The 15460-nt window shown below is 47.6% G+C and overlaps 1 protein-coding gene across 2 annotated transcripts in view; it reads right to left on the reverse strand.

Moving 5' to 3' along the window:
* LOC118213224 (netrin receptor UNC5C-like) overlaps positions 1 to 15460 on the reverse strand; it is a 185226-nt gene that overhangs the window by 75692 nt on the left and 94074 nt on the right. For both annotated transcript variants that reach the window (XM_035392020.1, XM_035392019.1), the window contains exon 4: positions 5288 to 5391. In XM_035392020.1, coding sequence (XP_035247911.1) covers positions 5288 to 5391 — 104 coding nt within the window. The remainder of the gene's footprint in view (positions 1 to 5287; positions 5392 to 15460) is intronic.

A 15460-nucleotide genomic window follows, 5' to 3' on the forward strand; every position in this document is an offset into this window, starting at 1 on the left:
TTGTTACACTCTAAAACTCCCACATTGTTATACTCTAACACTCTCACATCGTTACACTCTAACACTCTCACATTAACAACATTTGCCACAAGAGCAATCAGCACACAGCCCAGCTGAACACTGCTGTTTCACTGTGCTAGCTTTCCTGAACCACTTAAGTCATTTAGCTAAAAATATCCGGTGATGATTCACTTCAGGCTGTTCAGTATTACGCCTGGTGAAAATCTCAGTAATTCCAGACAAAGGTATTCAGGAAGGAATTAGCACGAAATGAATTAGCTCTAATGAAAAGAACGTCGTTCTGCGCCAGGCTAACACTGAATGCAGGAGCTTGGGCTGCCACCATCTGGGGTGCCTGTAGCCAGCGGTCTCCGACCCAGCGAGACGTCCGCAGCCAGCATCGCCGAGGTAACAAAAACCCGCCATCTGGGGAAAATCTGAGTCACGGCACAGCACCAGGCCCAAAAACGGCGAACGGCGAACGGCTCGGTCTTTTCGCCGCGGCTAAAAGGACCCCGTTAGCCTGAAGCAGGCTTTTACAGCGTAATTACCCTCACAGCCCATCTGTTTACAGCACAGTCTTCAGCCCGGACGAGGACGCGCGGCCAGGTCACGCAAGTCGATGTTCCGACGCTATACCGAATAAAATGCCTTCACAAAGAAACCGAGCTCTGCTCTGGCCATGCAAACCTAGCACCCGGAATGAACCCGGAGTAGACCCGTCCGGATCACAGCGGGGTCCCGTGTAACACCCGGAATGAACCTGGAGTAGACCCGTCCGGATCACAGCGGGGTCCCGTGTAACACCCGGAATGAACCCGGAGTAGACCTGCCTGGATCACAACGGGGTCCCGTGTAACACCCGGAATGAACCCGGAGTAGACCTGCCTGGATCACAACGGGGTCCCTTGTATCAGTTTTGGTCTAAGTGGATTGCAGGGGCGAGTTAACGAGCTGAAGCCGTGATTATGAGCTGAGAAATTTAGAAAGCCTGCCACAGACCCCTTAAAGAGCCGCTGCGATGCGCTCTTAGCCGCTGTGATGCGTTCTTAGCCGATGTGATGCGCTCTTAGCCGCTGTGATGCGCTCTTAGCCGCTGTGATGCGTTCTTAGCCGCTGCGATGCGCTCTTAGCCGCTGTGATGCGTCCTTAGCCGCTGTGATGCGTCCTTAGCCGCTGCGATGCGTCCTTAGCCGCTGTGATGCGTCCTTAGCCGCTGTGATGCGTTCTTAGCCGCTGCGATGCGTCCTTAGCCGCTGCGATGCGTCCTTAGCCGCTGTGATGCGTCCTTAGCCCTGTTCTCTGCAGGTGACACGCGTGGCGCTCGATCACATGACGTTCTGACGCACCCGCTGACCTGTACTCAAACATCTCAAACGGCGTGCGGGAGAAACCCGGAAACATTCGTCCGCCGGCGCAAATCCGGCGCTGACAGCTGACGGCAGAGAGGCCCGGCGTCGTTCGGCTACGGGCTACCGCGACATCTTTAGCGGGCCGTTACTCGTCCCGAAGCAGGCAGCCGCTCGGACCGACAGCGCTCCGCGAGGCCGTAAAGAGGTCAGCGGCGGGAGGAACTGGCCGTTAAAAAGATTGAGGGGTTTGTGAAGCCGGGACGTCAGTGCGCACAGAGAACGCTAAGCCCGCGCGCCGCGGCCACGCCACTTAAACCGCGATTAATGCTCGCGCTCGGTTTTAATGTAATATTGATCGACCTATTTATACGAGTCAGTGTATTAGTATTGGGATTGATTGATCCATCTCTGCGGGAGGTGGAATTAATTTAGCTGGTGACGCAACAGATGCAGTTTGCTGGTGTGCTACATCAACTGTGTGCATGCACAATGCATAGGTTTTTTTTTCAGTTCTGTGTAGGCGTCTCTCTATAGTATATAGGGGCGACATAGCTCAGGAGGTAAGACCGATTGTCTGGCAGTCGGAGGGTTGCCGGTTCAAACCCCGCCCTGGGCGTGTCGAAGTGTCCTTGAGCAAGACACCTAACCCCTAACCCCTAACTGCTCTGGCGAATGAGAGGCATCAATTGTAAAGCGCTTTGGATAAAAGCGCTATATAAATGCAGTCCATTTACCATTTACCAGGTTTTTATGCCAACTTCTGGCCTTATTTACTTAATTAGCCCCAACATTTACGCCATCTGACACTGTAGTTAGATTTCTTGATAAGTGCATGAATGACAGCTGTTCTTGTGTAACTATGTGAAACATTATACTGTGTTCTAATCTATCAGTGAATCACTGTTGGTGTATACAGCCAATTAGCTCATTTAGCCAAGGTCATTGGTGCAAACAGAAACCTGCTCATACACACCAGCCCTCCAGGATCAGAATGGCCAACCCCCGCTCTACAGGTAACAGAATTCATGATTCTGGCTAAGCTGTAGGTTCTGAGGTTTGAGGTAAAACCTTGAGCTTAAAGCTTTTCAGTGATACCATTTATTAGCTCTACTTTTACCCCACTGCATGAATCCAGTCCCTTCATAATCCCTTTATACAGACAGTATACAGTGAAAGACGGAGATGCACACTTTAAATTCTGGTAGTGAGGCAAGCAAAGCGTGCTTTGAGTAGCATTTGAGCATAAAAAGATAAATGTAAATAATTACCCTAGTTGAATAACTGTTGGTATTAAACACTGGACCAAGCAGCCAAGCTTCTTGCCCTAACCTACGGAGGTGAATTGTGACCATTTGCCCATCTTAAGAGTTTATGACACCGCTCCCCCCCCATAAACCCAGATGAACGTCATAACCCCAGCACTGCCAACAAACCAACCACATTCCAGCAAATCGCTCATGTAACAGTACATGGTAAAGCGTTTCCTCTGCGGAGTTCCACTGCATCACCAACTTAAAAATAAGTAATAAATAAATAAATAATGTCGGGGTTAGGCAGCTTCTAATCAGTGCGCATTCCTCGAGCGCACGGTGACCACCGGGCTGCAGGGGCGAGCCCGCTCCAGCGGACGGATGAAAGGAACGCCGAAACGCGAATCTGCACGTTAGATTAAAAGGCTCGGCGACCGACGCGGTGAGGAAAAACATTTTTCTGCGGCTTTAATGTTTATTCTCCGAGCTCAGCGTGCCCAGAAAAGCAGAGAAACCAGCCAAGAGCAAATCGCAACAGCAGAGACTTTTATCAGAGACTTCTTCCAGCTTCTGAAGGTTACACAAGCAACACACACATTGCCATAATCACATGCGTGCATTTAGTAACCATACATCATATGATATGATATATATGTCACATACATATGCGGTATATATATATATATATATATATATATATATATATATTTATAAAACAGGCAGGGCAAATCTTGCAATCTGACTGGTAGTCATGTTTAGTGCTTTATTTCATATCCTTTGCATGTAATGACTGCTTGAAGACTGTTTCCCACAGACATCAGGGTACAGGCCTGTCAGGTCTGTGCCACATCCATCATCAGCTCGTGCTTGTCTTGGTAGCTAGTTGCCTTTAAGTTTTTCCTTCAGCACACGAAACACATGTTCAATTGGATTCAGACAGGGTGAATGACTTGGTGCTTTAGCAGAATGTCTGGTATCATCGTCTTGCTGTAGGATGATGAGTTTGGTGGTAGTTGCTTGGACTTGAGTAGCAAAGATACTTCTGTACACATCCGAGACCCCCATAGGTGGACCGACTTGCGAACAAGCAGTTTGCGGAGAAGTCCAAAGATAGGTCACTGAGACGGGGACGGAACATTCAGAAATATGACAAAGGAAGGAACCGATGACACTGATCACCAATTAAGATTTTTTTTTTTTTTTTTTTTTTTTTTTTTCCCCAGAGTTCTGAACCACTCCTGATGCACGTGTATTTCAAGAGTTCTGGACACACAACATGTTAGAATTGTCCAATGGTCACAAAAGCAAAAAACATGGCCACACTTTGTAAGAAACTGATCATAAGCAGAGCATGAACACCAAATGTCAGGCCCCTGTCATTATTTTAGCCGAGGATTCCTATAAATAAACACGCGGCAGATTGCACGCAGAATTAAATACAGGAGAGACAGGGTGGCTGACCGATTCATGAAATTAAACGGGGCCTAAGCATTCATTCACAGTTTCAGAAGGAGAGCTCGGTGGAAAATACGCGTGGCCAATTTCGAGTCCGAGCTGTTTACGTCCCAGGAGGCTGCGGACGCTTGGAAGTCACCGACACATCACTGCCAGCGAATATGAACATCCTCGTTGTCTGTTACTCACCTGCAGAAAGTGTAAATTTACCAGGTATAAAAATGTACCATAAAAATATATACATTTACAGAAGCAACAGGATTCAACTCCACTGGGCCTGAAAGTCTAATACACAGGGTAACAAAGGCAAACTTTTTCCACATCAAAACATTCGAAAGTGTTCTGATCCGTCCCTGCGCACGGATGGCGTGCTCTAATCTGGCACCAGTCAAAAGAAACAATGAAAAACAGAGTGTACTGAACTATGAGCATCTCTGACTAAATAACCCCAATCAATCAGTCACAAAATATCATGTGGACCAGCTTATTTGCTGAGAATCACAAAAACAGAAAGCCTTAAATTGAATCACTGCCAAAATAACATCAATCAGTCACAAGACATCTTGTGGACCATTTTACTTGCTGAGAATCACAAAAACAAAAAGCCTCAAACCGAGCGTTGTGTTGAACTCCGCTGCAGGAATTCGTTCAGGCTGGATGCCGTTACGGATTTCCTGTTTTCGGTGGTTGAGATTGTTCCAGAAAGCGCTCTGCTCTGCTCTCGCCCCCCTGCCTGAGCCGGGGAAACCGGGAGGGCTTGGGGTTTGGACCCGGCTCCGTTTCCAGGAGGACTGCCGGGTTTTTACGCGGCACGGCGGAGTCCATCCATTACTGAGCCTAACCTAATCTGCCGCTGCGCTCCGGATGCCTCTGCCTCCCGCAGCCTCTCCCTGCGAATCCCTTTAAATCGGGCTCCTCCACCGCCATCGCCCACACCCCCCAACCCGCCGCTCTTCCATTTTTCAAATAAACGCCGCGTGACAGCTTGCCACCGATCGAATCTGGATGACCTCTGATATTTAGTCATCTGCGCCAATTTGATCTAGGCCCCCTCCTCCTCCTTCCCAAAAGTTGATTTGTGCTTCACCATCCCACCATCCATCAAACTCCAGCACAGTGCTTGTTTTTTGTTCTTCCCCTGAACTGGGTTACCATCGACCGAACCGCTAGAAGCAGCGAGCGATGGGCCTTCGGCACCTCACCCCCGACCCTTGACCCTTGACCCCTTACCTCAGCAGCAGGTATACCCTCGGGAGGCCGGCACTGCAGAAGAACTTCCTGTTCCAGAGAAACTTCCTTCCCTAATGGTTCCTGGTCAAAGGTTTTCCTGAGATCTGCAAAAACATGAACAAAAAATAAATTTTAAATTAATTACAAGGACATTAGATCTCGTTCTCCTAAGCAGTAGTCAGGCCTCCTATTGCAGCCTTATTCTGTGCAGTAAAGTTCAAATATGACTTCTACAGCACTAGGAAAACATCTGCAATTTGAGTGCTGGAAAAGTTTTTGTCCTTTATAGTCCAGAGGAACACAACACTGTTCCAAGCTGGCCCCGTTATTTCAGTCTTGTGAATGCCTCTCTTTCTTTTTCCTCCCGACTTTCAAAATTGCTCCGCGTCAAAAACTTTAAACTTCCCCCACAGTGGAAATAACAAGGAGCGGATTTCGGTGAGCGGCTTCGCTCCGCGGATACACGCCCGCGCTCTCGCTCTCGCTCTCGCTCTCGCTCTCGCTCTCCCAAGGGCCTCGTTGCCGGCAAAGTTCTGCGAAGCGGAGAAAACAATTTGCCCCATTTTCGCGACCTCAATCCCTGAACCCAAAATATTCAGGAGAGGAGGAGGGCAGCAGGGTCAGAGCAGGCCCACCCAGTGGTTTTGTTAATGTTTTAGAGCATGCAGCAAACTGCTGTTCCAGCATCTGAATGCCGAGGAGGGGGGGGGGGGGGGGGGGCTAAATGGGTGGGGGGGGGGGGTTACACTAAATGACTCTGTGAGATTATGTTCTCTGCTGGGGTGCTAAGCTAAATGCCTGCTCTTTATTTCCCACACAAACAGGTGAAAAGGTGGTGGTGATTGGGTGGGGCTGGGTGGGGGGAGGGGGGGGAAGGGTAGGAGGAGCAGGAGCCAACCGCGTCACTCTAATAAGAGAATATCAGAAGGAGGCAGAGCTCGCTCCATGCAGGCCTGAGGGGGCAGGGGTATGGGGGGAGGGGGGCAGGGGGCAGGAATCCCAGGGTGGGGGGGGGGGGGATCGTCTCTGGGTGAGCCTCAGTGTGCCATGTGGACGTGTATCATTGCAGCTCTCAGGGGGGGGGGGATGGATTTGGCGTTTGGGCCCTCTCAGCGGGATGTCTATTCGCCACGGGGGGCCCGCGTGGGGAAGGGGGGCAGGGTGGCGGTTGGAGGGGTGGGCGGCTCAGCTGTGCGCGCAGATTGAGGGATTCCTCCTCCTCTTCTAATAAAAAGCCAATCCTCCCCTTCCCTTCTTTAGCGTGATGAAAGAGGCGCGTGGTGAGGAATGGGAAGAGCCGGGGGAGCAGGGAGCCAGCGGAGATTAGGTTGGGAGTCACGCTACACTAGCCGCCGAGTTCATTAGAAACGCATTAGGCTCCTTCTCTGAGAGAGTTCGCGGGAGAGGGGAGTGCGCGGGAGAGGGGAGTTCGCGGGAGAGGGGAGTGTGCGGAGATGGCGGTAACCGCAGCATCCCCGAGCAAGCAAGTGGAGAGGGGCCCGCAGTTCGGCTTTCCTCAAAAAAAAAAAAAATTTTTGTGTTTGTTTGGAAGTCACATTTATCCTCCTAAGACGTGGCAATTAATTATCGTCCCCTGTAGGGGACGTGCTGAGCGCTCGCTCCGGCTGACCTGTGGGACGGGACGGCTGAGAATCCGGCCCCCTGTCAGCACCTCTGCAGTCCACAAACCCAAAGAGCGGGGCAGGAAGCGGGGCCGGACGAAAGGGAAGGGGAACTCAAATCACACGGGATTGGGGGGCAGCACACCTGCGCAGCACAGCGCTGGCTGGCTCCACACACCCGCGAAAAAGAGGGGAGAGGTAAACGCCCCGGCCGCGTTTTACAGCCCGCTGGGAAAAAGCCGCTGGGATAGCTCCGCCCCCGCAGTCCTCATGGCTCCGCCCCCGCAGTCCTCATGGCTCCGCCCCCACAGTCCTGATGGCTCCGCCCCCGCAATCCTGATGACCGGATAACCCCGGGGAAGTCCGTCCTCACTGCTGTCTTTATTAAGCTGTATATTACTCCCTAACAGTAGCTCACTCTGTGTGTGTGTGTGTGTGTGTGTGTGTGTGTGCGCGTGTGTGTGTGTGCGTGTATATTTTTCTCGGTCCTCACAAGATTTATTGCGGCGCAAACCGCAGCTGCAGCGACGGAATAGACGAAAAAACCATCACAGTCGCGCAGGGACGTCCAAGAGCATCCTGTAATCTGAGACTGACGAGGATCATTAGCTTCGCAGGCTAGTTATTTATGGAGGCCATTAGTGACTTTGAGGCAAATTTTTTTTTAACTGAAACACATGTTGGTCGTCACTCTGAGACCATAACAGCACAAATAACATTCATTATCAGAGCTGGGATTCTTCTATCCAGCCTACATTAGACTGACATGTAGAGCCAGTAAAAATAATCAGATTTCCAACTTTGATTAGGCTATTTGCTAAACTATTCAAACATTTTTTAAAAATCAGATGTTGGCCAATTTGCATGAGTCAACGTCGGCTGACGTGTTTAAACGTTTTGACTAAATCCAGTTGAAGCACAATATGGCCGAACATATGGTTGTTATCTTGACACGCACCAATACAGGTAAAATAACAGCGACATAAAGCACAATTCTGTTCCGCTATGTTAATGCATGACAGGAAAAGTGTGCTATTCATTGTCATTTATTTAAGGTGTTGTTTGTCCTTGTATTTCAAATGTGTATTGTAAAATGTGTATTGTTTCTATGACCCAAAAACAAATGATACATTTTTTTATTTAAGAGGACAAAAAAGTTTAATTGATTTGAATCGACTGTCTAGTACACAAGAACACTAATTTAATAGATAAATGTGTGAACTCTATCAGTAGAAAATTGCAGACAAAACTCGCTAATCTAAAATTTGTCCCCAGCTAACCAAAATCCTTAATATTCCTGAATTTCACACCATCAATTTAGCGTTCCTGGATGAACCTGTTTCCTCCATTCTGAGTGAACAAGTGCTTCAATTTGAAAAAAGAACATAATAAAACTAATAAAATATAGACAAATGATAAGTGTTTGCATTATACCGCTCACAGGTACCTGGCTTGACAACAACCAAGTAAATTCATCCTCAGAACTTGAAGCTTTTTTCCCCAGAAACTTATAATTAATGTCAAGCTCCAATTAGACATGCATGCCGGATGATAATTGTGAGGTGAACTGCTTGTGATCATTGAGAAGAAATTCCCCTGGGATCATTTTAATAAGGAGCGCGTGAAGCTGGATGTTCAGAACATAAGCAGGAGAAACAGGAGAAAGGAACATCAGGTAAATTAACTTTCAGGCTGTAATCAGCCAATTTTAAAATCATAAACTATTTTTGGAGCGTGCCGTAATACAGCTGAAAACAAACACGAATTTTCAACTGCAATAACTACTCTGCCCTAATAACGCCTGGCTTAGGGCAGGAACCTAAAACAAAACTTATGAAGGCACTCATAACTCATATCGGAATCTGGAGTGACAAATTGCATCACTTGGCTTTGGCCAACGCAACAAGCCAACAAGATTTTTTTTAAACCATGGTAACATATCAGCAGATGTCAATAACAGTCCACGTAATTCTGGCATTTATTTTCAAATTTGTATTTATTTCTGTATTTTTGTATTTATTTGTATTTCAAATCTGCGTGCAGTTGAAAGCAGTGAGGCAGTGGACCCAGCTCTCTGCATCTGCGTGCAGTTGAAAGCAGTGAGGTAGTGGAGCCAGTTCTCTGCATCTGCGTGCAGTTGAAAGCAGTGAGGCAGTGGACCCAGTTCTCTGCATCTGCGTGCAGTTGAAAGCAGTGAGGCAGTGGACCCAGTTCTCTGCATCTGCGTGCAGTTGAAAGCAGTGAGGTAGTGGACCCAGTTCTCTGCATCTGCGTGCAGTTGAAAGCAGTGAGGTAGTGGACCCAGCTCTCTGCATCTGTGTGCAGTTGAAAGCAGTGAGGTAGTGGAGCCAGTTCTCTGCATCTGCGTGCAGTTGAAAGCAGTGAGGCAGTGGACCCAGTTCTCTGCATCTGCGTGCAGTTGAAAGCAGTGAGGCAGTGGACCCAGTTCTCTGCATCTGCAGTCAGTTGAAAGCAGTGAGGCAGTGGACCCAGTTCTCTGCATCTGCGTGCAGTTGAAAGCAGTGAGGTAGTGGACCCAGTTCTCTGCATCTGCGTGCAGTTGAAAGCAGTGAGGTAGTGGACCCAGTTCTCTGCATCTGCGTGCAGTTGAAAGCAGTGAGGCAGTGGACCCAGTTCTCTGCATCTGCAGTCAGTTGAAAGCAGTGAGGTAGTGGACCCAGCTCTCTGCACAGATCATTCCATGCGAGACTGCGACGAGGAGTCCACCAGACCTCAAACACGACCCACACCACATAAATTAATCTGCCGTCTGAACCCACTTTCCTCACGGCGACCAAAACCAGCTCATCACACAGGCATAAGAGGACCTGAATGCTGAAATTAAGCAGTGGAAATACAGTCAGCTAAAGGCCAGGGGCTTTTCAAACCTTCTATCAGGGCTGCTAATGTTAGCAAACCTAGATTCGGAGTAGACCTAGAAGCTCGGGTGCATCCCCTATCCATGACTTACTTGGATAGCCCATTCAGTTTGACTGAATTAAATAATTAAAAAAATAAATGGAATATAATATCTGTCAAGCCCCTCCCGTCTCTCCCAGAAAAGCCCCAGATAGGCCACAAAGCGCAGACACATTACATTACATTACATTATAGGCATTTAGCAGACGCTCTTATCCAGAGCGACGTACAACAAGTGCATAGGTTTCATGATGTAGAGGTGCAAAAGAAACACTAGAGTGAAGTAAGGATCGTAGTGCCAGAAGTGACCACATCGATCAGGACTCCAACCCTGTAGAGTAAGCTTGTTCAGCAAGCAAGAATCCTACCAAGTACAAACTAGCACTGGAATCACACCTAATCATACAAAAACAATCCTGCCAGATACACTAACATAATCAAATTATCCTAGCTAGGTACAGTGAGCTGAACTATAGGCTAGAGAGGGGTGGGGAGAGGTGCAGCCTGAAGAGATGAGTCTTCAGTCTGCGTTTGAAAGTGGTGAGATTCTCTGCTGTTCTGACCGTCACGGGGAGGTCATTCCACCAGCGAGGAGCCAGGACAGACAGCAGACGGGAGCGGGAAGTGCAGACGCGAAGAGGGGGAGGTGCCAAGCGTCCAGAGGTGGCAGAACGGAGAGGTCTGGCTGGTGTGTAGGGTCTGATGATCCTCTGAATGTACCCTGGTGCTGACCCCTTAGCTGCCTGGTATGCAAGCACCAAGGACTTAAATTTGATGCGAGCCATAACAGGCAGCCAGTGGAGGTCAGTGAGCAGGGGGGTGACATGGGAATGTCTGGGGAGGTTGTAGACCAGACGCGCTGCAGCATTCTGGATGAGCTGCAGGGGTCTGATGGCGGATGCTGGCAGACACGCAGCCACCCTTAGGGGGCGCCCTAACCCCCCGTCTACCCCGTCTGTCACAAGCAGCTGATTAGGTCTGGCGGGACATGATGAGGATTTACTCTCCCCTACTTTTATTCGGCGCCAGAGAACACATCACCCTCTCTCTTAGCCCTGAGTGAGACGGATCCTGCATCTATTCTCCATAAAAAAAACAGGGAGAATCACGCTGCAGGGAATTACAGCCAATAATATTAACGTTTCTTTTCAAAGACCTTGTCAAAAAAAGTTACTGTTCACCAGCTATCATCAGAAAAACAGACGCCTACAGCAGCCAATTTAAAGCACTGTCAAAACAGCAGTGTGCTCGTCGTACAGAGGGGCAACCCAGACACTCGGGTGCGAATTCAATGTTTGTCCTTTACTTTCACTTATTTTTTTCTTCACACAAAGTTTGTTGTGCTAATTCTGTTTAGTGCTGACAGTGACAGTAGACCTCGCCAAAATGTGCAAATTAAAACAATAAAAATACAAAATATTAACGCCTGAGAATTTTATTCACAAGTCAGAGTTTAAGACTTATGGTAAAAGCTTTGCGTTACAGGCATTTAGCTGATGCTCTTATCCAGAGTGACTTACACAACATTCTGCTTTTTACACAGTATGCAGTCATACAGTGGGATATACACTGAAGCAGTGCAGGTTAAGTACCCTGGCCAGGAGCACAACCGCACTGTCAGGGTGAATTTAGCCAGTTGGTTATAAGACCAGTTCCCAAACCGATGTTCCACAGGGGCCTGGGTTAATTAGACTTGAAGAGAATAAAACGTGCTGTTCCTTCCCCGAGCAGACTGCAGCGCGCGTCGGCTGAGAGGGAGAAGGCGGAGAGGGAGGAGAAGGAAGCCGTCCATCTGTCCGACGAAAGCTAGCGCCAGCGATTCTGGCGCTGATGCCGTCGTTTCTGGCGCTGATGCCGTCGTTCCTGGCAGCACATTAAGTCTTAATAACACGGGGCTGTTTCTTAGAGGCCCTGCGGAGCGGAATCAGCCGCCTCGCTGACACCGGTGGCCAATCATCAGGGCCACAGGAGCTTCTGTGGTCACGGGAGAACTCCTACTGTACTCCATACATGGGAGCCAGAACACCTCACTTCCTGTTTTGTACCTAACTTCCTGTTTCTCTGCTCCTTGCATTGTTGCAGTGGTAGGTGCAGCCAATCTGTTTAGGGCAGGAGAAACCTGGTGGGTAATTACTAGTCATTTTGTTCACCAATGTGCATTTTTCTGTCTCTTTATATTTTTTCTTAATTGAGCGAGTCCTTTGCTTTATGAGCCAGCCACAGGCCAGGCTTCCTAGGGACCTCTCAGTTAAAACCTCTCGGCCCAATTACCACAGGTTTCCCTCCATCTCCAGCACACCGCTCTCCCAAGATTCCCCCTGCTTCCCGCTCCGGGCGGAGGGAATTAATTGGTCCTGTTCCCACAAGTGGGAGTGAGAAACAAACACGCTCAGAAATGGAACGCCTTTTCTTTTTCACTTGCTTAGAAAAAGCCCATTTTGCCAAAGCCGTCCTCCTTCCTCTCCTTTAGATTCCCCACAGCGTTAGACATCAGTGTCGATCTGAGCACCTTTCCCTTCATTCACATAGACTGCAAACTTCCCCAGGGAGTGTGTGTGAGAGAGAGAAAATCATTTTAGACAAGGAAATCTCACGCAAAGGAGGAGGGAAATTAACTAAACATGTCTGATCTATAACTGCTCTTAAGCAAAACCCCCAAGTCTTAGAGACTGATACTGACCAAAACCCCCAAGTCTTAGAGACTGATACTGACCAAAACCCCCAAGTCTCAGAGACTGATACGGACCAAAACCCCCAAGTCTTAGAGACTGATATTGACCAAAGCCCCCAAGTCTTAGAGACTGATACTGACCAAAACCGCAAAGTCTTAGAGACTGATACGGACTAAAACCCCCTTGTCTTAGAGACTGATACTGACCAAAACCCTCAAGTCTTAGAGACTGATACTGACTAAAACCCCCAAGTCTTAGAGACTGATACTGACCAAAACCCCCAAGTCTTAGAGACTGATATTGACCAAAACCCCAAGTCTTAGAGACTGATACTGACCAAAACCCCCAAGTCTTAGAGACTGATACTGACCAAAACCCCCTAGTCTTAGAGACTGATACTGACCAAAACCCCCAATGGAGGGGGGAACTTCTTAATCAGCCGTACTTGATCCAGATTCTTTATATATTCAAATATTATGAATTCCCTGAAGTGTACTACTTATATATGATTTTTAAAACATTCGCACCTAACAACTGAATTTTTTCAATGATTCATTTTTAAAAAGCTATTTTCCTAATTAAATTTCCTCATCAATTTACATGTAAATCTTCTAAAATGGCATGTACCAGCTTTAGTACGACACTAAAAAACAATTGAAATTATGCAGCATGCATGGAAAGACACTAAACACAAGGTTAATACATGGCTTACAGGCATTATGTTAATTACATATTCACAAATTCACACGTAAATTCCAATTTAAAGCTTGCTGAGAACTGTGTCCGAGCGCCGGAAGCAAATTTAATACATACGCATTACTGAATATGCAAAACATTATAAAACATTCTACAGTGTACATCTAAGGCCAAAATTATCAGTGTTGATATTAGTGATACACGGAATATAGCCCCTGGAAACGTGTCTGTAGACAATGATCTATTCTTTAGGGCGGGGATTAATCACGCAGAGCCTTCAGTCTCACACAACACATCCCCAACACAAACACAGTGAGGAAAGACTCAAAAGAAAGAGGACTCAATGTGTTTGTTATTATATTTTAAGCAATTTCTAAAATAATAATAATAATAATGATGATAATAATAAAAACAGTAGTAGTAGTTGTTGTTGTTCTTGATGTTGTTGATTTCCCTAATGCTATCATGAGAAACAACCATCTCTTGCTCTCTCTCTCTCTCACACATGCACACACACACACACACACACATGCATGCACACACACGTACAGACATGCACACACACACACGCATGCATGCACACACACACACACACACGGTCGCTCACACACACACACACACACACACAAGCATACACGCTTACGCACATGCCCACACACACACACACACACACACACACACACGGTCGCTCACACACACACACGCACAAGCATACACGCTTACGCACATGCCCACACACACGGTCGCTCACACACACACACACACACATGCATACACACTTACGCACACACACACACCCACACACACACACACTCAGTACGTATACACCGAGCTCATTACTCTGCTGGAGCAGGGTGCCAGAACTGTGTGCGTTTCTATAAGAGGGGAATGAGTTTGAGTGAAATTACACCACTTGATTGTTCGCTGTGCCATTATAGGTCCCCAGCGGGAAGAAAGGAGCCAATCAAACAAGCCGCTCATTACAGCGTTAATCAGCGGGCTTACGCTCGAAATCCCGCCGCACACCTCACCTCACCTCAGAGGGGAGACAAGAGCCCCGCAAGACGCCAAATATCACTTCAGCTTCCACCGAACCTGCGCAATATCCGCGCATGACTCAGAAAAAATATATACTCAACGAATTTAGTCACATTGTGTAAACGCCGAGGAGTGAGATGTTTGCTCTGAAAGAAATGAAATTAGAAGAGTGGAGAGGAGAGAACAGGCGTCTGTGTGCGCTGGGGACGCCGAGGCAGTTTGACGTCTGAAGCTCCACAGGAGAGAAGCCCACTGCTTATACTTTTCTCACTGAGCTGCCTCTTCAGAATTTAAAGGATAAACTGAGAATTCCTGTGTCACGCGGCTGTGAAAGACATTCCGGCCTTCCTCACGCCATTCCCATGACATTCCCACGACATTCCCATGACATTCCCACGACATTCCCATGACATTCCCAGATCACGAGCACTCACAGGCAGAGCCGTGGTTCTCCACGGACGTGCCGACATTCTGACAGACCTCCCATCACGGAAGTTTATTTTTCCTCACAGGAATACAGAAAACAAAAGGAACAGACCCTCACTGCTCCTTTAAGTGTGGATCACACGTTCAAAAGGAAACACCTGAGCAATGGTCAGCACCTGTCAATCATCCGTTAACGTTAATGTACACAGCTGAAAATGGGGGAACTCAACACAAAACAGCTGTTTATGTAAAATGGTAAAAGATGTACACATGAGAATACCACAAATTAAAAACTGATAAAAGCTGACTGTCTGTACTTTCGTCCCACATTCACCTTTTAATCTAAAATTCCAAATGTTTTAAGCACACAGTAAAAATAACAGATTCCACTCTACCGTTACCGTACTGTACTTTTGGAAGGCACTGTCCCTGATCTCTTAGAAGAGACTCTGAAGGACTAAAACTCTGAAGGACTAAGACTCCGAAGGACTAAACTCTGAAGGACTAATACTCTGAATGACTGAGACTCTGAAGGACTAAAACTCGGAAGGACTAATACTCTGAAGGACTAAGACTGAATGACTGAAGGACTAAAAATCTGAATGATTAAAACTCTGAAGGACTAAGACTCTGAAGAATGTGCATCTCTGTGATTATAAGACCACTGTACTCTGGAAGCACTGCACACATTTCCCCCACTGGTTTTATCGCGTGCGAACGCCTCCTGAGGGCTTGGGAAGTGAGTTTAATTTGTAATCTAATTTTACTTGAGCTGGCAATTTCAATGTCACACAAGAGAA

This window comes from Anguilla anguilla, chromosome 14, assembly GCF_013347855.1.
Source record: "Anguilla anguilla isolate fAngAng1 chromosome 14, fAngAng1.pri, whole genome shotgun sequence".
Lineage (NCBI taxonomy): Eukaryota > Metazoa > Chordata > Actinopteri > Anguilliformes > Anguillidae > Anguilla > Anguilla anguilla.